General features: G+C 46.7%; 2 protein-coding genes across 2 annotated transcripts; one reads left to right on the top strand and one right to left on the bottom strand.

Annotated features, from left to right (window-relative positions):
- Window positions 1-12,035: 12,035 nt before the first annotated feature.
- On the top strand, window positions 12,036-15,917 carry LOC136550071 (triosephosphate isomerase, chloroplastic-like). Its single transcript, XM_066541524.1, has 9 exons — window positions 12,036-12,283; window positions 12,373-12,399; window positions 13,079-13,148; window positions 13,820-13,943; window positions 14,150-14,234; window positions 14,322-14,454; window positions 14,568-14,741; window positions 14,993-15,075; window positions 15,541-15,917. Exons 1-9 carry the CDS (start codon window positions 12,122-12,124, stop codon window positions 15,595-15,597), a joined length of 915 nt encoding a protein of 304 aa, XP_066397621.1. The 5' UTR covers window positions 12,036-12,121; the 3' UTR covers window positions 15,598-15,917.
- Window positions 15,918-18,621: 2,704 nt separating this feature from the next.
- Window positions 18,622-21,045, bottom strand: LOC136552192 (transcription initiation factor IIB-like). The gene is made up of 5 exons (XM_066543730.1): window positions 20,381-21,045; window positions 20,146-20,276; window positions 19,239-19,327; window positions 18,990-19,066; window positions 18,622-18,914 (listed from the first exon to the last, which is right to left on the bottom strand). The coding sequence occupies exons 2-5, from the start codon at window positions 20,191-20,193 to the stop codon at window positions 18,781-18,783; spliced, it is 348 nt and encodes a 115-aa protein (XP_066399827.1). The 5' UTR covers window positions 20,194-20,276; window positions 20,381-21,045; the 3' UTR covers window positions 18,622-18,780.
- Window positions 21,046-22,388: the final 1,343 nt, after the last annotated feature.

Below are 22,388 nucleotides of genomic sequence, written 5' to 3'. Positions count from 1 at the left end.
GCTCATAGTTCGCCGAATCGTCGATAGTAATTTCTGAGACTTTCACCTCCCTTTTGCTTGAGTCCTTTTAGTTCTGCATGAGTGATTGGGTGTGTAATGATTCCTGCAAAATTCTCACAAAAAGCTCTTTGCAAATCCTCCTAATTTCTGATAGATCCTGGATTCAGTTTGTCGAACCATTGGAGGGGCATGGCTTCCAGTGCCATGGGAAAGAACAGGGTTTTGATATCGTCGTCTCCTCCGGCTAGTTCAATTGATTGTGAATATATTCTGAGCCATTGCCTTGGTTCAGTTTTGCCATCATACTTGGAGTGGTTAGACGGTTTGAATTTGTGAGGTAATCGTACCAATGCAAGCCTGTTCGCGAAACAGGGGAATCTGTCATGTGTCCTGGTTTCTTTGAATTCAGGATTCGGCACCATTCTTCTGGCCAACTATCGTTTTGATGGGAATAATCTTGTGAGGTTGTCTAGGTAGGCACCCTACTCCTAGTCTTCCTTGGTTGTTCAAATTGGTGGCCTTGATTATGTTCCTTCCTACTTCCTCCATCATGGCTTCCACCCGGCCCAAGTCTTTCGAAAGCAGATTTCCTTTGATTTTGATCTTCTTGCCTGTGGGTTGTTGATCTGGCGGGTAGTCTTGATCGAGCTCTCTCTTCATGCGTTCTCGGGATCGTCAATCGGAGCAAGTCCTGGAGCTGTTCATACTTCTCACCGGGATGTGAAGTTGCTCCGAGTTCTTCTAATGCTTATCGAATCTTATCGTAAGGCGTATTTGCCAGTGCGTCTTCCTTCGACTTCTCGTTGCTGATTTTCTTTTGTCGTACTCAACCAACTCTGACTCATATCTGATCCAAGCTTCCCTATGTTGCCTAGCACGGTGTTGGCGCCCTTGCTTCAACTTGTTTTTTCTTTCTCTAGCTTATTTCTGACTCTCGGTTTCTCCATCGTAGCCCTAGGCAAAGGGTGATATGTTGGATTCTGATTTATCTGATGACCTGACATCGGGTGCTTTTGGGGGGTTTAATGGTGACCGAGGACATCGAACCATGAGCACTTCCCGTGCATGAGCCGTTCTGTTATTGGTGTTAGTTTTCATACTATCGGAGTCGCTGATAACTTTAGTAGATGCCTCGATGTCGTAGATCGAGTCTCCTTCTTAGTAAGGTAGAATAGCTTGTTGTTGTTGTGCCGACTAGTTGGGTTCCGCTATCTTCAGGAATGGAACCTGGCCAGTGGATGATATAGTCTTGCGATGTCATTGTTAGCACGAGACCCTCCTAGGCTCCTGTCAGTGGTATCCCAAGCATTGGTTTGAAAGACCTTTTGATCTGTCCCTGATAGGATTTTGCCATGTTGTCGAGCCCAAATGGAAAAGAACTCGACTTTTTGAAAGAACTCTGAGGGTAATCCGAGTTGTTTTGGGTTGTGCTCTGGAATCCTGCCAAAAAAGAACTTAGGTTTCTTGAAAGCACTTCGAATAAGACTTCATCTTGGACATGGAGCTTAAATTCGAGTCAGGATGTGCGTAGCCAGTGAAATCTTATTTGAATCGTATATTATGAGCTGCGCGAATCTTCTGGTGAGCTGATCCGTCGTAGTTGTCGAAATAGGAAATTCTTCATGCTGATCTGGATCTTTGAGGAGATGGCTTTGGAGCCTGTCGTAGTTGTCCACCTCGCAGATCCATGAGCCAAAGATGAAAGTTGATCCCGTCGGGAAGATCATGTTATCGAGGTCCATCGAGCTTTCGGATGCAAAGTCGCCGAAAGCCCCTACCTGGCGCGCCAGCTATCGATGTTTCACCACCGATAGCCTACCACGGGGGTACCCAGGGCAGTATGTTTCGGGCTTCGACTGTATGCTGAACTCGATGGTTAACGCAAGAGACAGTCGATTTATCCTGGTTCAGGCCCTTGATCGTAGATCGAGTAATAACCTTACGTCCAGTCAGCGTTAGCCTTTGCGTTGGATTGATTGTGATATGTTGTGTTGTACAATTGTCGTCCTCTTCTCTCAGGAGCCCTGCCCTCCTTTATATAGTCAGGAGGTCAAAGTCCTAGTCGGTTTACAATGAGATTTCCTAGTAGGATTACTTAATAGTTCTACTACTAAGATTATATGGGAAGAATCCTCGTTGGACTAGATCTTCTCTCTCCCTTGTGGGGTATCTTGTGGGTCCCGCATCGACATGGTCCAAGGTCCCCATTACCTTCAGTAGGACCAACCAGTGGGCAAACATCCCATACACATGGTGTTTCCCCCTCGTCCTTGATGCAACCATCCAGAAAGTGTTTTTTAGAAAAGTGCTCGTCGATGGTGGGAGCGCTCTAAACCTCCTATTTGTCAGAGCCCTAAAAGAGCTGGGGCTTGGGATAGGAGACCTTACACCCTCTAACTCCTCCTTCTAGGGTGTGGTACCTAGCAGGGCATCTAAACCACTTGGAGAGATTACCCTACTAGTACAGTTCGGCATGGCTAGCAAGCTACCATGTCGAGCACATCAACTTCTACGTCGCCGACTTCAACACCGCCTACCACTGCCATACTTGGTCGGCTAGCTCTGGCCAAGTTCATGGCCATACCGCAATATGCCTATATGGTGCTGAAGACGCCTTCGCCTACAGGAGTCCTGGCCCTATGGGCCAACCTCTCCATCGCCTACGCCTATGAGACAAAAAGTCTTGCCCTCACTGAAGCCACCGACCTCTCCATCCAGATGGCTAGCGTGGTCATCGACGCCAAGACGGCAGTCCACCGATGACTTGGAGATCCCAGCGCTGGAGCCTCCACATGCCTCTGCTAACTCCAAGGAAACAAAGGAGGTCGGCCTCGGCCTCGACGACCCCTCCAAGACCAGTGAAGATTGGGGCTCACCTCGACCACAAATAGGAAAGCGTGCTCATCTCCTTCCTATGTGCCAACACCGACATGTTTGCTTGGAAACCTATAGACATGCCAGGGGTACCATGGGAGAAGATCGAGCACTCCTTGAATATCTCGCCGACCTGCCAAACCGATCAAGCAGAAACTTCAATGATTCACTGCCAAACAAGAAGGAGGCTATTAGGGTAGAAATAAAATGGCTCCTAGCTGCCAGATTTATAAAAGAAGTGTATCATCCTGAGTGGTTAGCAAACCCTGTTCTTGTTCAAAAAAAGAATAAAGAATGGAGAATGTGCGTTGATTACACTGGTCTCAACAAACACTGCCCTAAAGACCCCTTCGGTCTGCCTCGAATAGATAAGGTTGTAGACTCCACCGCTGGCTACGAACTGCTCTCCTTCCTTGACTGTTACTCTGGCTATCACCAGATATCCCTAAAAGAGGTCGACCAGATCAAGACATCATTCATCATGCCTTTTGGTGCATATTGCTATACCACCATGTCCTTCGAACTCAAGAACGTCGGGGCGACCTACCAAAGGGCCATCCAGATGTGTCTCGATAAACAGATCGGCCACAATGTCGAAGCATACATCGATGATACGGTCATCAAGTCCAAGACCGCTGATAATCTCATCGCCGACCTCGAAGAAACGTTCACCAACCTGAAAAGCTATAGATGGAAGTTGAACCCTTCAAAGTGCATCTTTGGAGTTCCATCCGGCATACTCCAAGGCTACATCGTCAGCGCTCGTGGCATCGAGCCCAACCCCGACAAGGTCTCCGCCATCACCAACATGAAACGGTCAACTTGTGTAAAAGACATAGAAACTTACAGGCTACATGACTGCTCTCAGCTGCTTTATATCATGCCTCGGCGAAAAGGGACTATCGTTCTTCAAACTCCTCATGGCCTTTGAGCGCTTCTCCTAGTCAGATGAGGCAGACATAGCTTTCGAGCAGCTCAAGTTGTTTCTAACAAAGCCTCCGATCACGACGACACCTCGACCAGACAAAACTCTACTGATCTACATCGCACCACTTCTTGTGTCGTTAGCACAGCTATCGTCGTTGAGCACAAGGAGGTCAGACAAGCCTATAAGGTACAATGTCTGGTCTACTTCATCAGCGAGGTCCTTAATGAGCCCAAAACTCGTTATCCTCAAGATCAGAAACTACTATACGCTATACTGATCATGTCAAGCAAGCTCCGCCATTACTTCCAGTATTACAAAATCGTTGTGGTCATCGAGTTCCCTCTTGGGAACATTCTTCACAACAAAAAGGCCAACGGTCGCATCATCAAGTGGGCTATTGAGCTCAGCACTTACTCCATTGAATTTAGAAGTAGGCCTACCATCAAGTCACATGCGCTCGCTGACTTCGTCGCTGAGTGGACCGAGATACAAGAGCCCATCCCCGCTACTTGCCCCGAGCACTGGGTGATGTACTTCGACGATGCCCTTAATATCAATGGTGCCAATGCTGGCATCTTATTCATTACTCCGATCAAAGACAAGCTCCAATACGTTCTCCAAATATATTTTCTAGTTTCCAACAACGTCGCCGAATATGAAGCATGTCTCCATGGTCTCCGTATAGCCATCGAGCTTAGCGTCAAACACCTCATGGTATACGGTGACTCCACGCTGGTCATCAACCAGCTCAACAAAGACTGATCCTACTCCAGTGAGAAGATGGACACATATAACACTGAAAATCAGGAAACTCGAAGGGAAGTTCTACGGTATCGAGTACCACCACGTGGTACTGAGATCAAAATTAGCTCATCGAACCACCTATCTAAGATAGGCTCTTCTCGCGCCGTGATTCCTGCCTGGGGTTTTTGTTCAAGACCTCTTTACGTCGTCTATTAAGGAAGAGAAGGAAGTTCAAGAAATTCCCCCCACCGAGTAGCTGGTATTTACTAGTACTTTCACCGGTCGCCGATTGGAGGGAATATTTCATCAAGTACCTCACCAGCGCCGACGTACCCGTCGATAAGACTAAAACCGAACACCTAATCCATCGAAGCAAGCATTACGTACTGGTGGACAGGAACTTGATAAGGAAAAGTGTCAAGGAAGGGATACTATAGAAATGCATCACCCAAGAAAGAGTGAAACTACTTCTCAAAATTCACTCTGGTTCCTACGGCAACCACGTGGCCTCAAGAAACCTAGGTCAGCAAAGCTTTCTGAGCTGGTTTTTACTAGGCGCACTGCCATCACCGAATGTAGAAGACCTCATCCAATATTGTGAAGGATATCAATTTTTTGTCAAGCAAATACACGTGCCGGCACAAGAACTGCAAACTATCCTAGCTTCTTGGCCTTTTACATGCTGGGGACTGGACATGATCTTTCAAGCCAGCACCAGGTGGTTTCTGGTATGTGTACGTCGCCATCGACAAGTTCTTCAAATGGATTGAATACAAACCGCTTGTTTTGGCTACTACAAAGAAGGCAGTCGAGCTCTTCGAAGATATCATCCACTAGATTCAGACTCCCGAACATCATTATCACTGACCTTGGAACTACATTCACTAGTCATTATTTTTGGGATTTCTGCAAAGACCGATGCATCTCCATCAAATGCATCTCTGTTGCCCATCCTAGAGCCAACTGGCCAGGGTGAACGGACAAACGACATGATCCTTGATGCCCTCAAAAAGAGGCTATATTAGAGAGAGGAAAAGCATCTAGCTAGATGGCTCAAAGAGCTCCCAGCTGTGGTCTAGGGGACTACACACTCAAGCTAGTCACAACACCGGTGTGTCTCCATGTTTCTTGGTCTACGGCTCAGAAGCCATACTACCAGCAGACATTGCCTTCTGAGCACCTAGGGTGGAACATTATAATGAAGAGCAAGCCACAACTATTTGGACAAAGGACGTCGATAGGGCCAAAGAAGAACGCCTGATCACCTACATCTGCACAGCCAAATACCTAGAAGGCTTGCGAAGATATTACAACTGCAACATCAAAGGTCGTTCATTTACTATCGGCGACCTCGTTCTCCGTAGAAAATAAAAAATCGAAGGGATGCAGAAGCTCTCCTCTCCCTAGGAAGGGCCCTATGTGGTCAAAGAGGTTACCCTGATCAGGGTCTTACTGGCTATGCGACTTGGATGAAATCGATATCCCCAATTCATGGCACATCAAGCACCTTATACGTTTCTATCCCCAAAATGCTCCAGATATGTACTCTCCACTTCATATTGAATGAAGTTTTTGTCGCCATAATTTGTCTCCATTATATCTCCATTACGGTTTCATCTCCATTTGCGGTCGCCAGCTCTAAGCTACTACTTAACAAACTCCAATACGTGATATTTCACCAACCACCGAGCAGCACACGTTCTACTCTATGCTCTATAGAGAAGACACAATCTCTGATCTCTCCCTACACATGCTATAGGCTCCACGCTCTATGTTATGGGTGGTCGACTATGGTTCCTTGGTCACGCCTGTTCCTCTTACACGTGGACGGGCTTCGCGCTCGACGTTATGGACTTTGGGCTAGCCAAGGCCAAGAGCTCAATAAAGAACTAACTGTTCGGATGCTACTTATACTACGAATATCTCTAAGATATTTTGCCAACCACTGAGCAGCACATGTTCCGCTCTATGTTTGGAGAAGACCCTAGTCTTCGATCTCTCCCTACACGTGCTATGGGCTCCACGCTCTACGTTATGGGTGGTCGGCTGCGGTTCCTTGGTCATGTCTATTCCTCCTACACGTGCATGGGCTCCACGCTCGACGTTATGGACTATGGACTAGCCAACGCCAAGAGCTCAGTAATGAACTAACTGCTCGGATGCTACTTATACTACATATAATTATGTTAGGGTTAACACTACAACGGGTTTTCACCGAAATACTGGCAAACTGCATAAACATGCACATATCACTTTACAACATTTATACACATACATAAATGTTTATCTGCGCCCTCGTGTGTTTTAACTGTCTTCTCCAGCCGTTATAGATTATTCTCCGAGCAGGTCATTGGGCTTGGCCATCGCCATCCATCTCGCCGAACAGGTCGACGTCGCTGGCCAGTTTCTTCGTCGTGTCCTCCACCTCATATTCCAGCTTTTGATGCTCTGTTGCGCCTGTCCCTCTAGCGAATCCAGCCCCTATCGCTTGAAGGTCAATGACAAGGTAGTGAGATTGGACCACCACTAGGGCGTGTGTAACGGCGGTGATGGTAGCATCACGGTTGAAGCTTTTGAAGTTCTCCCATGCCGCCTTGCACCTGTTGATGATGGTGTTTGGGTGCGGCGGCCTACCGTCGGGCTGAGGAGCCACCTCCATGTCAACATAGTCGAGCACTAGGCTTGACTTCGGCAACTACGGTGTCGAGCTTGCTCCTCTGTGTTCTGGCCTCCTACTCTAGCAAATCAAACTACGCCTTGGCCCTCTGACGGTAGTCTACAGGCATCACAAGGGTCCATCAAGCAAAGAAATTACTCCAGCAATAACTCCGACCACAAAGTACTCACCTTTCAGCTCCTCAGCCAGCTTCTCCACCCACCCTAGCCGTATCCTCCTCCTCCTCCTAGAGTTGACCGATGACTTGGCGCAACTAGGCGAGCTTTGTGTCTTGCTCTACAAGCATAACGGTCGTCAGCAACAATAAGACTTTAGCAATGCAAAGCAAATTCATTGATTTGCCATACCTTTTCTCTACTCGGAGACGTTTCTAAGATGCTCGGATTTGCGTTCCAGCTGCTCAGAAACACTTGCCAGCTGCTCAGAGATGGTGGCTAGCTACTCGAACCTACCCTGCAACTGCTCGGACACGATCACCAGCTGCTCGGATAGGACGCCCTTCTGGTATTCCTGATCCCGAGCGTTGGATTCAGCAAGATCATGCTCACGCTAGGCTTTCTAGACATTTTTCTCCATAAGCTTCACCACCTCCTTTAGTTTTTCGTTCTCCTCGACGAGGGGCTCCATTCACTTGATCAGTTGTTGCCGTTGTTCGATAGTCCGAGCTATCCCCTGCAAAAGCACTAAGATTATGAAGAACTCCAATATTCAACGACATAGACAGTCATTGTCGATGTGTTACAAACCTTGATCTGCTTCATCGCTGTGGCAAGGGTGGACTCTAGCCTCCTGACTTCCTTGGTGGTGTCCTCCTCTTTAACCACCACAACTTCATCGCCCCGCTTGCGGAGGATTCGGACGGCTTAAGGATGAGCTTCCTCACGCTCAATCTCTTCCACTTCATCCTCCTCCATAGCTAGGGGCACCACTAGGGGGCTTGGTGGCCGCACAACATGTCCGACCATGCCCTTCGATGCCTTAGGGAGCATTGTCTGCTCCTGTGGCACCACTGGTGTCTCCGCTACAGACTCCGGTGTGGCATCGACAACTCCAGCTCTTGCCTTCGAAGACCTAGCGGCTACCGCCGTTGCCCTAGGCACCGCCGCTGGCTCATCCGCCGTCGATGCCAACCATTCTCCACCGCCAAGTTCATCAGCAACGGCGGTTGACCCCTCCGTAGGCCGTTGAGCACCTAGGGACTCTGGGACGGGGTCTATCGGCATTGCTTCCATGCGGGAACCAACCCCTAGCTGCTCATCGATCTAGACGGATGGATTCAAGTCCTCCATACACCTCGCTCTGCATCAGTTAACTCGTCAATCGCCAAAAGAGATAAAGATACGATAGCAAGATAAGTCCAAGGCAGGGATACTTATGTGTTGGCCTCTCGATACACTTTTCTGAACCGACGATGCCTACCTGAGCCCCCAGGTGTGGCCCTAGGGTCGACTCACACGCCCTAGGGTGGAGGTCTTATGGCCTCTGCTGTCGGCTTCTCTACCGCTTGTTGCTCAGGGACTCCCTTTGCCTGATGCTTGGGGACTTCCTCCTATCCCTTCGATTGTACCTCCACGCGTGTGTTGCGCGGAGGCGCTTTAGTGCTCGGAGGAGGAGCCACTAGAGCCCCTGTCGTCATCCGACCACTCAGACATCGCTGCACTTTTACATCTGAGTGGTCTGGTCATCGCCTAATCGAGATGCCACCCGGTTTGCGGGGAGCAGCACCCGCCGTCTTCCTCTTCTTCCGGGCCAGCTCATCTACCGCTGCCCTCTTCCCCCAGACTTTCTTCGACACTGGGGGAGGACTCTCCATTTGACTAGCGTCCGTGCCTCTGGACTCCAATGAGGCGCCGACGGCACCCTCCTCACGCTGAGTCATTGGCTAGGCATCCACTGCCTTCGGCTAATCACTCCTCAGCATGCCCGAGAAGTACGCCACTCGTTCCTGTGAATGGATCTTTCCACAAGTGAATCAGTTCATTGCTCGACAACGCTACAGGATGAAAAAGTATCAGGAACAAACAATTGAGACTTTTACCTGAGGAGGCAGATTCATGCTAGTTAAAGGTTCTCAGTCTGCTTAGACATGCTGAACGAGGCATTTGGAGCGAATAGCCCTATGGCCCGCTTCTAGCACATTGTCCTTCATCAGCCTTTCTGTCCTCTCCCAGGGTGCCGTTGGTGTCCTCCTTGAAGTCAAAGCCCTGCATGGGCCCTCTCCTTGTAGGGCTGGACGTGACGCACTATGAAGCTCGCCGCCACCAATCCACCGTTCATCCTCACACCCTTTATTAGGCCAAGGAGCTTCCTCACCTACTCCATGTCGGCACTACTCGGCCTCTCCAACCAGCTCCTTTAGTTCTCCAAAATGTGGTCGACGTCACAGCGGATGGTGAGATGGCTCTGCTTCATGTAGAACCACCTGGCGTTCCACACCTTCAGCTGAGGTGTTCAGCGGTACAGTGATGTACTCGCCCACTATTCCATCACAGAGCTGAAGATAGATGTCGCCGACCACCTTGGATTCCGCCACCACCCTTCTTCTTTAGCCAGAACATATGACGAAAGAGGTTGAGGTGGGGAAGAACTCTGAGAAACGCCTCACTAGAAATGGATAAAGATAGAGATGTGCAAGATGGTGTTTGGGTGGAGGTTGCACAGACTAACTCTCCAGAACTCCAGTAGATTCCTCAAGAAAGGATGAATGGAAAATCCTAACCCGCGCCAGAAATAATGTTCAAACACTACTACTTCGTCAGTATGCGGCATCGGGAAGGGCTCACCGCTGGCTGACCTACCATCCGGCAGGTGACACTGGTCAGAAAGAACAGTCCACCACCACCATCCTGTTGATCTCCGCCTCCCCCATGTTCGACGGTACCCACTCGTTGTTACGGTTGGCTCCGGCGGTCGACTTCTTCGAGTTTCTAGCTCCCTTCTTCGGTGCCATCTTTTAGATCTGGTTTGGGATTGGCGGCGAAAGCACGTGTGAATCTAAAAGTGCGAGGGCTGAGGAGGAAGATGAAATGGCAAAGTGGCAAAGGTGAGAGTGCGGGGTGCGGCGACGCAATTATAAAGCACTCCCCCACCTTTCGTATTCGAGAGGTTTTGGGAAACCGCTCCACTGATTTGCGCCTCTCTGAATTCTCCGAAATAGCGTGGTGGGACAGTTACCTGGGCTTTCGCGCAACTACAACCCGTATCACCCATTTATCGTCGTAATTTGTTATTGCTCACCGAATATTCACCGACTTCTTCGCCATCTGTTACTGGCTCAGTAATTACTACTGTACAACCATTACTCCGGTTTTTTCTCCACGATTTGTTTTCTCCAAGATTTCCGCTTATGGCTCGGGGACTGCGTCAGTAATATGACTTGGTTCCTCACCGCACTGGGGACTTTCTTCTGTTGACTGTTGTTTCTGACCCTGACACCACGTGACAACGTCACCTACTATTAGGCTCGGAGACTAAGTGGGCACACTTCACCTTACGGTGAATGTGCTTTTCTTATCTCGGGGTTACGCTCAGGAACTGTCTGCCTGCTCGGACTAGTTTTATGCTTTTCTTCTACTTTGGATCCCTGGCACCACGTGACTACGTCACCTACTATCAGGCTCGGGGACTAAGTGGGCACACTTCACCTCGTAGTGAGTGTATTTGATTTAATCTGGAAGACTCCGCACCTTCTGAAGTTGAAGAAGATTATCTCACTTTCTCGTGGTCAGACTCTAAGTGGGCACAGTTGGTCCATTATGGGTAAATTTTTTATTTTGAACTTGAGCTCCTTACATCCTTATGGCAAGCCTTACTTAGGATACACCGCTCGACGACGGTTCACACTGTTCGGCGACGGTTCACATTGCTCGGCGACTGGTTCACAACTGCTCGGCAACCTATTACGGTGGTTGGACCATGAGTTTGACCGCTCGTCTTTGTTCGTACCTGCTCGGACAGGCTTAAGACGGCGCTGTGCAACGGATGCAAGGCGTTCGGAGACTAGCTGTGGGGGGTACAACCCCAGATACCCACGACAGACCACATGGACTGTGCCCCCAGGGCGGCCTAGCCCACAAGACAAAGCCTTGCGAGGCACGACGCTGCTCGACACGTCCCGTAAGACACCGAGAAGATATCTTGAAGATACTACGAGATCTGTTAGGATACGTATGATCCCAAGATTCCTGTAATCAGTTATTACTTTCCGGTTATCTCCCAGATCTAACCGACCTAGTAACCCTGTCATCCGGACTATATAAGGCGGGTAGGGACCCCTCCAATCACACGTAATATCATACGATAGTGAATACAATCAAACAGACCACAGAAGTAGGATATTATGTCACGCCGACGACCCGAACCTGTCTAACTCATGTGTCTCTGTTGCCTTCTTATTCTTAATTACACGCATATCTGCCGATCAATCTACCTTCGTGGGATACCCCCAAAGGACTGCCGACTGATATTCTATCGACAATGATCTTAAATAGAAAAAACTCAAAATTAAAAAGTTGTAGATCCCATTAAAATCTACAAATTTTATATAGGAATCATTGTCATCCGACGTCATATAAAAATATATGATTTTTTCTAAGATTGAGTTTTGTCACACCATTTTCATTGGCGGGAAAACTACTGTCGCATCAACAGGTGTGGCGTGAAAAGTGTTTTGCGTGGAAATTGGCGCACCAAAAGTGTTTAAAATAAAGTGGGCTAATTTTTGAAATAAAATTTAAAAAAGAATTAAAAATGAAAAAAAAATCCTCCCTTTGTCCGGTGCCTGCGGCTGCGCGCATCATATTCCCACCTCGCGAACACGGCTGCTAGTCACGAGCCTCGCCTCGCCTCGCCTCGCCTCCTCTCCTCTCCATTCTCCCCCACCAACCGCAGCAGCGAGAATGGCCGCGGCGCCGTCGTCCCTCGCGTCCTCCCACCTCTCCCGCCTCGCCGACCTCCGCCGCGCCGCGGCGGTGGCCACTCCCGCCGTCCCACAGCAGCTTCGCATCGGCTGCTCGCGCCGCCGCGCCCAGCGCGTCGTCGCCATGGCTGGATCCGGCAAGGTGCGCCGCCGCCCCCGCTGTTTCGCCACCCGTCTTTAATCTGCCATGTGGATTCTGCTCTCATGCTCCCGCTTGACTCTCCTTTGCAGTTCTTCGTCGGAGGCAACTGGAAGTGCGTAAGTGCTTGTTCTGCTTCTCCAGCTTTACGCGCCTTTGGGATGTCAGTACTGATGATCCTGGAGATGCTGTGTAATAACTGTATGATCTTTTGGCTGTTGCCGCATTGGGCATTCCAACGGGACCGGGACGAGATTTTGTCGTCATCCATACATACATCGTGATTTACTCCGTTCATGGCCACTTCTAGAAATAGAATCGCTTGTCTGCTGCCCATCTTGGCCTGCCAAAGCCGTTTTGTTCGGTTTATAAAAGTTGTGATTTTTTTTTGAAAGGGAGGTATATAAAAGTTGATGTTGCATCTTTCACCTTTATTAAAAAACTTTTAGCTGAGAGAAGCCAGGGAATGTCACCAGTTCCTCCTGAGGATACAGAGGCCTTGGTACTTTCTTTATACTGTTTGTTAAGCTTTGAGAGGCCTGGACGGAGGCGAGGCGATGTAGTAAAATGATGGATGTTGTGAACTTTTGAGTTGTGGTTTTTATTAGTAATGGGTCTGCAAGTTTATCGGCCCAAAATCAAGCTTCAAATTTGTAAATTCATTTTTGGGATTCTTCACTTCAGGAGCTTTTACTAGCAAGATTAAGTTATATCCCTTGGTGTATTTACTTGCTCATCTTAGAATTTGTGGTGTTGATGTCTGTTTCTTTTCCCTTCCTTCTTTTCCCTCTTCTTCAGAATGGAACAAAGGACTCCATCAGCAAGCTTGTCTCTGAATTGAATTCTGCTACCCTCGAAACTGATGTAGGTAAGGTCATTTGTTTCATCTTCACATATCCTAATCTTCCTTTTTCTACGATATTAGCATTTGGTGCATGCATCTGATTGGTATTCTTATGTTTTCCTGTTGCATATAATGTTCTCATAAATGTTTTGTTAATGTGGATACCTTACTGAATATTTGCATTTACTAATATATCACTTATTTTCTTTGTGTGCTGTACAAGGCTATCTACTAAAGTGTAAATCCATTGCTAGTTCGATGTTTGGATAGTTGGCTCGTAGAAAAAACTGCCAGCAAAATGTTTGCTTAATGCTCCTAATAAGATTTGCTAGTGACTTTCCTGAAAGCCTTTTATGTAATTGTAACTGTAAGAAACTTCAGCATATGAGCTACCTGCATCCTGTATGAGTACCATGTGGCATGGAAACACTTCTTCCATGTTTGTAGCAGGCTCTTCTCTTGAATAGAAAGTGTCTATCTCAGGTTCTGCAAGTGCAGCTATAGGAACAATTTATTCCATGGCAGTTTAGATGGGATTCCGCTCATGGGCTCCAAATTATAACCAGGACTTAATATCTTCGGTTGGAAACACGTATAGTAGAGAGAATTATCTAAGAAATTCTATGCCACTTTGCTGCTTGTTTCTTGCTGAATAAAGCAATCAAACTAATGTGTGGCATTATGCAATTGTGCAGATGTTGTGGTGGCACCTCCATTCATCTATATCGATCAGGTCAAGAATTCACTAACTGGTCGCATTGAGGTTTCTGCTCAGAATGTGTGGGTTGGAAAAGGAGGAGCCTACACCGGAGAGATCAGGTCTGGTACACTGGACACTGGTCACCCTTTTCTTTGCTAAGTATATACATGGAGATTGCAACTAGCTGTAAAGTGGTTATAAAATCAGCAGTCTGTTGGTTTTACTGGATGGACTTTGGATAAATAGGTAACGATGGATTAGGAGCTTATTTTTTCATTTCTAGCTTTGCTAACAGAATTTTTACCTTTCCCTTAAAAAATTACAGTGCAGAACAATTGGTGGACATCGGTGTTCAATGGGTTATTCTTGGACACTCTGAGCGTAGGCATATTATTGGTGAAGATGACGAGGTGATTGTTTTCTGTGCATATGCTACTGGTTTGACACTTCCAGAAACATAGTTTTTGATTGCAATATAACAAGTTGTTCAAATGCAGTTTATTGGGAAGAAGGCTGCATATGCATTGAGCCAAAATGTTAAGCTTATTGCCTGCATAGGAGAGCTGCTGGAAGAGAGGGAAGCAGGGAAAACTTTTGATGTATGTTTTAAGCAGATGAAGGCTTTTGCAGGTGAAGTTTCATCATCTAAGAAACCTTTTTTTATGGGCGTTCTAGAGAAGAAGTTGGGTGGCATTGATTTTGCTTGAGGTGTTGATGCATATGCAACATGTATCTGCTTGCAGATAGTATTTCAAACTGGGCCGATGTTGTAATTGCATATGAGCCTGTTTGGGCTATTGGAACTGGAAAAGTTGCTACTCCTGAGCAGGCCCAGGAAGTTCATGCTGCTGTACGCGATTGGTTGAAGACCAACTTATCACCTGAAGTTGCCTCTAGCACTCGAATAATCTATGGAGGTTAGTGTCTCATGTCATATACTCATGTTGCTATGTCAGTATAGTGTGCTTCTCATATTTCTTTTCCATTAAATTTGACAATGGAAAGATTGAACTTGGAACCGCGGTTTACTAAATTAGTATGAGAGACATTAATTCATATGCTTAAATATCTCGGCAGGTGTTCTGTTAAATTTTATTTCAGTGTTGTGGGGTGTTTAACATGACTTACTGGCTCTGTGATGTGACCATCCTCCTTTGCTGTGTTGCAGGTTCTGTGAATGCAGCCAATTGCGCAGAGCTAGCAAAGAAAGAAGATATTGATGGTTTTCTTGTTGGTGGCGCCTCCTTGAAGGTATGACAAATTAACCTCAGATCTTTGTACAAAATCTCCTTTGTTCTGTAACCTCTATTGTCAGTGGCTGCTATTTGTAGCTCTTAAAACTCCTCTTGCAACTTTCATTATGCACTTCCAAATCTAAATGGTGTTTAACAGGACTATGTATATTGATCTCTGTTCAGTGGTAGTTTTAAAATCATCTACTTGCAATGTTTTGCTGCTGTTGTTTTCAGTGGTGTTAAATAAGGCCGGTTATGTTATTTGATCTCTCCACTCCGTATGCAGCATATAGTTTACAAAACCTTAAAGAAGCTGTCAAAATTTTTGAACCATCAGTGTACCTAGCCTGCTATATACTCCCTGTGTTCCAAATTACGTCGTTTTGACTTTTTTGGTACATCCAATTTATATGTATCTAGATAATTTGGAACGGAGGAGTAATAATCTATGATCTGTTAACAAATTTTTTGGTTTTGGCAGGCACAGGATTTCGCCACCATTGTCAACTCAGTGACTACCAAGAAAGTTGCTGCCTGACGCGCCCTGTTTGAAATAAGTTGTCATCAGTGTGTCAGCTCATCTGCCACGCCATAAAGCCTGTGTTTGTGGGAGGTGCTCCGTGTGAATGTGATTGTGTGCCGTCACCTCCTGGTTTTGCTGATTTGCAGCACGGAAACAGAAAATAATGCAAGATGTTATCATCTTTTTTTTGTTCTCGTAGACCTGTACGTGACGGGAGTTCAGTTGTACCGTTGTACGTGAGCGATGTACGTTGGGAATATTGTGCTGTGTCCTTTTCTATGGAAAAAAAATGTTGACAGTGGAGGAGAATGATAAGTGCCTTTTTTTAGGGTTAATTGGATCTGTGCCATTATAACTTTGTCGTTTCTGAAGAACGCCATTATTATTCGTCTATTTTGAAGCATGCCATTACAATTCTTCGTTTTCCCACAAATATGCCACTGAATACGTATGGACACAGCCTGGGCCTCAGCTGTAGGTGTATACGAAGACGTATACTTCATCTCCCCTGTCATTGACATGTGGGCCCCATATGTCATCTTCTTCCTCCTCTTCTCCGAATCTCTCTCTCCATCCCGAGCGCCAGGTCGCTGCCTCGTGGGTCGGCCATGGCAATGGCCGGCGCTGCCGTCGCGGGTCGCTGCCTCCTCCTCTCCCGCCCATCCCCTTTTCGGCTCCGCCTCCTCCGCGCCGCCCTCTCCACCGCCGCCCCCACCCTTGGCCCCACCTCCACTCCCGCTCCCCCTCCGCGGCACGAGCTCCTCCTCGAGCGCCTCCGCCTCTGCCATCTCAAGGACGCCTCGTCCCCTGGCGTCCCGAGGCCCGCCTCGAGGGCCGCGGAGCGAAGCTCGCAACAGGGTAAGGGGAAGAGGGTCGAGGCCGCCGAGAGCTTCGAGGAGCTCGGCCTCGGGGAGGAGGTGATGGCCGCGCTCGAGGAGATGGGCATCTCCAAGCCGCGAGCAGCAGCAGCAGCACAAGCCCTCCTTGCTCCAGCGCCTCCACCAAGCACCGCCGCCGCCATTGCCGGGGTTGACCCGAGCTCGTCGATCTCCTCGCACAAGCCATCTTGCGCCCTTCCGCTGCTTCCATCGGCTTCGCAAGCGCATGAGGAGGCCATCTCGCTACATCTCGTGGCTAACCTGAGCTGGAAACCTCGTCTCCCACGGATGTCGGCGGACCTTGGACCATCCTCACCGACGCCGGCCTCACCTGATCCGCTCTCACCGGCGAGGGCACCCTCGATGTGTTTGCAGGGCCACCCTCGACCTCCTCCGTCGTCCGCTAGCCCTCCACGGTCGCTGGAGCGCCATGCCAACATCTCACGACAGCCATGGACGGAAGGTGGGAGCAGGAGGAAGGTGATGAGGAGAGGGAGAAGAAGAAGATGACATGTGGGGCCCGCGTGTTAGTGACAGGGGAGATGAAGTATACGTCTTCGTATACGCCTGCAGCTGGGCCCAGACTGTGTCCATACGTATTCAGTGTCATATTTGTGGGAAACGAAGAATTGTAATGACATGCTTCAAAATAGGCGATTAGTAATGGTGTTCTTCAGAAACGACAAAGTTATAATGACACAGATCCGATTAATCCCTTTTTTTATGCCTCAATACTTCAAAGTACAAGTTGTAGTAGAAATGATAACTGCCTTGATGGTGTACAGAGACTGCGTGGGATCATGCATGATCGCAGCTTGGTGAGAGAAGAGCCGATGTTGACTGTTGAGTCGTTCAGTCCAGAAATGGTGCAAGCACACTTGGCAGTGACTGCCAGTGTTCTCTGTTCGTGGCCAAAGAGCAATTTGTATGGATGTTGCGCGGCTCTGCTAGGACGGACACCATGGACGGCTTCGGCAATCCAAAGGCCACAGTGCCCCCGGCGGGTGCGCCCCATGTGAGGCTGCCAAGGGCCGCCAGCTAGAGCACCATGAGTGGGGCGTGCGGCACCCACTTGCGCTCCAAACCCGCCGCGAATGGCAGGTGCACCGTGCACGTCCTCAGCTGCGCTGCCGCTTCCGTTGTGCCGCAACCACGGGAGCAGAGCACGTCCTACCCCAGAACGGCGGTTCTCCCAGGACCACAACCTTTTTACCGGATCGATCCGTTCCTGCGCGATCCGGCGACCATACATGACGTACGGCATGACAGGCAGCTGTTAACCTTCCCACTGCCCACGGCTGACAAAGGCTACACGAACAGAGACTTTTCTTAGAAAGGTTCACACGATGTTTCCCCCTTGCAAAGTTAAGGACAACGATGTTCCCCCCTTGCACAGTTCAAGGATAGTCAGGAGCTGCAAAGTTAAGGACAGTCGGAGCTAGTTATTGGCTAGGACTAAAAATTAACTTAAATTAGCTGGATTGATCAGTTAGTTAGGATTGATCAACCTAGGTGACTAACGATGAGTTAAAAACTTGGCTAAAAATTTAGTCTGTCACTTGTTTGGATGAGCTAAGACTAAGATCCTGTTTGAAAATAGTTGACTAACTTTTAGTTCATAAGGATCCAAACAGGTAAACTAACGGTTTGTTTGGATTTCCTCCTTTAAATTTTAGAGCAAAAGCTCTAACCAAGTGGTATAAAGTTAGCTCTAAACTCACGTTAAAGCTTCAGAGCTCAAAAGTGAGCTAAAGTTATGTAAAGCTTTTAAAGCTCTAAAGTTCAGAAGAGGTTATCCAAATAGATCCTAAGACTAATTATTAGTCCACTAATCATGAACTAGTTATTAATCAGTCCCTAGTCCATCCAAACATACGCTAATTTTTAGCTGACTAATAATTAGCCCTTGGTATCCAATGGCCCTCGGAATGCTTTAGCTGACGACCAATTAGCCCTTGGTATCCAAGGGCCTTTAGAATGAAGATGGATAATGACGGTTTCTTTAGAAGATGGAGAACATAATCCTGTTTTTAATTTAAATCTTGTGCTTGTCCAAGAACTGCTTGCTATCTACATTGTTTCCCAAGGGAGTATACGAAAACGACAGCCTTGGCTATCCCACAAATCTTCAGGTGGTAGGTGCTCTGAAAAGAAATCGATCTGATGAGGACAACTTCTGTTCTCATTGGTCCATCCACATAAAGTTAAGCACGGCGGCGACGACACATTGTCCGGTACAGTCACAACCAGGGTCACTCACTCCTCTTTGACAAATCTAATTCCGATTTATGTAACAAAAGGGGGAAAAAAAGTAAGCTTCCTAAGGTGTGCAGAGATTCTTCAGGTCTTCTTCCTTGGCGTAGGTATTCGGGATGAGCCTTGAGGCATAGGGATACAGATCCTTGTACGAATTTCTGATGGTGCCTTCTGCCACACCAGTAGCCAAGGATATATCTGCAACAGATTCTCCAGTATTATTACCTGTATATCAGTCACAGGGAAAAACACAATGGGGGCAGCATTCCAAACCTTTAAGTGGTTTCTTGTCCTCTGAGAGTTGGGTTATCATATAAATGACAGCGGCTGCAATTGAAATTGGGCTCCTCCTGCACAGAAGGATGAAAGGAAGTGTCAACATATCTTTTTTCTGTCAGAAATGTGAACTACAGATTGATTGTTCATCCCAAGAGTTTGAAACTTTCATGCCACAGCAGGTCCTAACTGCAATCAAATGGAAATGGGCAATTGCTAGCATGTACAGAGTTTGAAATTCCAAACCTTATATCAAGCTCCTCTGAGCGCTGAACTGCCTCCTGGGCTGCCTTAACAGCTTGATTGTTCATCCCAAGAGTTGAGCAGAAACGCCTCTGCAATTTTTTATCAGTTTATAAGCTACCAACTTAAGAATTAAGGAAAATTACCAACTCCGACAAGTAGTGCCTAGGAAGATATTAGTTTGGAAGGTCAAGTAGTGCCTAGGAAGGATACCTTTCGATATTTAGGATCAATGCTACAGAGAGACGGGGATATTGATGAAGATGTTAGCCATAGAATCAAAGCAGGGTGGATGAAGTGGCGGCAAGCATCTGGTGTCCTATGTGACAAAAGGGTACCACAGAAGCTAAAAGACAAGTTTTATAGGACAACGATTAGACCTGCTATGTTGTATGGTGCAGAATGTTGGCCTACGAAAAGACGACATGTTCAACAGATAAGTGTCGCGGAAATGCGTATGTTGTATTGGATTTGCGGTCATACAAGAAGGGATCGAGTTCGGAACGATGATATACGTGATAGATTAGGGGTAGCACCAATTGAAGAAAAGCTTGTCCAACACCGGTTGAGATGATTTGGACATGTCCAACAGAGACCTCTAGAGGCACCGGTGCGTAGTGGAATCCTAAGCCAGGATAGTAACGTGAAGAGAGGCAGAGGAAGACCGAAGTTGACTTGGGTAGAAGCAATAAAAGGAGACTTGAAAGGATGGAATATACCCAAAGACTTAGCCTTAGATAGAAGTGCTTGGAAGACAGCTATCCACGTGCCTGAACCTTGATTGCTTCTGCTGGGTTTCAACTCTAGCCTACCCCAACTTGTTTGTGACTTAAAGGCTTTGTTGTTGTTGTTGTTGTTGTTGTACCAACTCCTGACAACAAAATGAAGCTATAAATTTGGACAATCATACCAGAAAATCTCCAGCATGAATGGTTCCCATCTCCATAGATTGCCCCATCTCAACTTCCAGTTGTTTCACTATAAATTCTTTTGCTCTGCCAATTTCTTTCTTTGTAGCCCCATTAGCAACTGAACATATTTCTGCAACGATCCAATACAAAAGAAGAAAAATAGATGAACTGAGTGTTGCATGGCTATGAATTCTAGTGTCTAGGAAGTCGAGAATTTCTAAGAACAATATGTACCTTTCACAGTTCTAGGCCGATCTTCTTGTCTACAAGCAATATATAGACATGCAGCTAGTATGGCATCTTGATTTCTTCCCCTGATAGACTTGAGATCTTCAACTTTCTTGTAGATTTCATTTGCTCGGTCCTTGAAGAGTAAAGACCAAAACAAATAATTACTACATAGCAGTAATTTACCTGAATTATTAAGTTATAACTTTATAAGGTATTGTTCTATCGAACACAGGAAGCAGAAATATGTTCAATCACACAGTGGGTATTCAGGAAAGTATTAAACATGTAATCTATCTTCAAAAAGAGAAGAAAAGCTACCATACAGAACATAGATCCCTACTCTTAGGGTGTGTTTGGAACGTAGGAATGAGGAATGCATAGAAAATGTATGAATAGGAAAGGAATGAGGGTGCAAAATAGAGGAATGGAAAAAGATAGGAAAGTTTCAAGAAGCAGGTGTTTGGGACGCAGGAATCAGAATACAAGAAGTGGAGTACTATTGACTTATTGTTTAAAGGAAGTTGTAAATATATATTATTAAATCAGTCTAAATAACATGGGAAACCACCCATTAAATATTTTCTTTCAATAGTCCTTATCTATCACTACACAGTAAAAAGTCATAATATGCACTTCCCCCAATCTAATCTCGGCCCCGTCTTTCGGCTCTCCGTTTTGACTTATCAACATAAAAACTCAATTGATATTTAGAAAACATAGGAGGCTTAGAATATTTTGGGGCTTGTCTTTTAGAAACGAGGAAGGTTGGTGATCAGGACACTCAGGAAGATCTTCCACATTGACTCCTCCTTCTGCCTGAACCTCCTGCTCTTGGGTTGCCTGCTGCTCCTCCTGATGGTCAGGTTTGAACTCGAGTAGCGTCACTCCTTTCGGGGAACCTATTGCATGTATATGCACAAATGAGTATCATGAATACATAAGAGATGAGATGACATGATGAAGTGTATACGCATGAGCATGGTTATCCACAAGATGTATGATAAGTTTAACATTCGTTGACAAGTAGATGTAAAACTTTCTTCTAGTTGATCTTTACAAGTAGGTGCATATCTCTTCTATAGTACAAGAAACATACACTCACCAAGTTCTAGTAACCTAAGGTAAAGTTGTTCATCATTAGTAAGAGGCTTAGAACCTATAGCAAACAACTAATCTCAATTAGCCTAAGAATCTACACAAGCATCACATAAGACAAACAATTACAATTTGACTTAGTCATTTTCTTGGACTGTAAACAATAGCTACTTATTTTGGTCATATCTGGAGTTCTACTCAACCAAATACTATGATCTTTAATGGAGATGGGGTTCCTGATCTTCCATCAGGTAGAGGTAACTATCGTTGTGGTGGAGAATGACACACCGATCCAGCTTTAGATCGAAAGATCGAACCCTGCAATCTTAGCACCATAGGTCCTGGTTATCAACAAGTCACAGACCAGGTTGACCTCACCAAGAAGGCTAATCTGCATGCACAACGAAGAACACAAGCAAGAATAAAAAAGAACAACCAAAATTGCAGATGAATGATTATCTCATGAAGTTGGGGTCTCACAAACCGATGACCGGTGAAACTATTCTTGACAGAATAATAAGCAAAACCAAACCTAAGAGAGAGATGACTGGTATTTATAGAGTCTTGGGCGTCACCCCCCCCCTAGACCGCGCCCCTAATGGGCCCCAACACTATACACGGTCCAACGGACCAAAGACGGTGTCGCAGCACCCTGGCAGATTCTGGACACTAACTTATTTCAACGATTTCCATTGATTCCGAAGGGCTTTTAACTTGAAACCAATTGGGTTGGCTTCCTTATCCAATTAGCTTTCCATCCATATATGGATCATCAAAAATGGAGTCCGGATGCATCCTAGGTGACCAGTTTAAGGCAGACTAGTCCTGAAGGCCGAGGCAGACTCAAAATCATTCTATTGGACGTCCACTTGTTTTGATGATTACCATTGACTCCTATTGAATTTTAAGGTGGAAC

The sequence above is a fragment of the Miscanthus floridulus genome, chromosome 4 (genome assembly GCF_019320115.1).
Source record: "Miscanthus floridulus cultivar M001 chromosome 4, ASM1932011v1, whole genome shotgun sequence".
Taxonomy (NCBI): domain Eukaryota; kingdom Viridiplantae; phylum Streptophyta; class Magnoliopsida; order Poales; family Poaceae; genus Miscanthus; species Miscanthus floridulus.
This window is presented reverse-complemented; position numbering and strand designations above follow the sequence as displayed.

Bases quoted from the DNA above. Each gene is read 5' to 3' on its own strand.
- LOC136552192 (XM_066543730.1), bottom strand. From the start codon at position 20,193: ATGGGGCAATCTATGGAGATGGGAACCATTCATGCTGGAGATTTTCTG. The intron at 19,067-19,238 runs GTTTGGAATTTC...CCTTCTGTGCAG, and splicing joins TCAGAGGAGCTTGATATAAG to GAGGAGCCCAATTTCAATTG. The intron at 18,915-18,989 runs GTTTGGAATGCT...AATCTGTTGCAG, and splicing joins GGACAAGAAACCACTTAAAG to ATATATCCTTGGCTACTGGT.
- LOC136550071 (XM_066541524.1), top strand. From the start codon at position 12,122: ATGGCCGCGGCGCCGTCGTCCCTCGCGTCCTCCCACCTCTCCCGCCTC. The intron at 12,400-13,078 runs GTAAGTGCTTGT...CCTCTTCTTCAG, and splicing joins TCGGAGGCAACTGGAAGTGC to AATGGAACAAAGGACTCCAT. The intron at 15,076-15,540 runs GTATGACAAATT...TGGTTTTGGCAG, and splicing joins TTGGTGGCGCCTCCTTGAAG to GCACAGGATTTCGCCACCAT.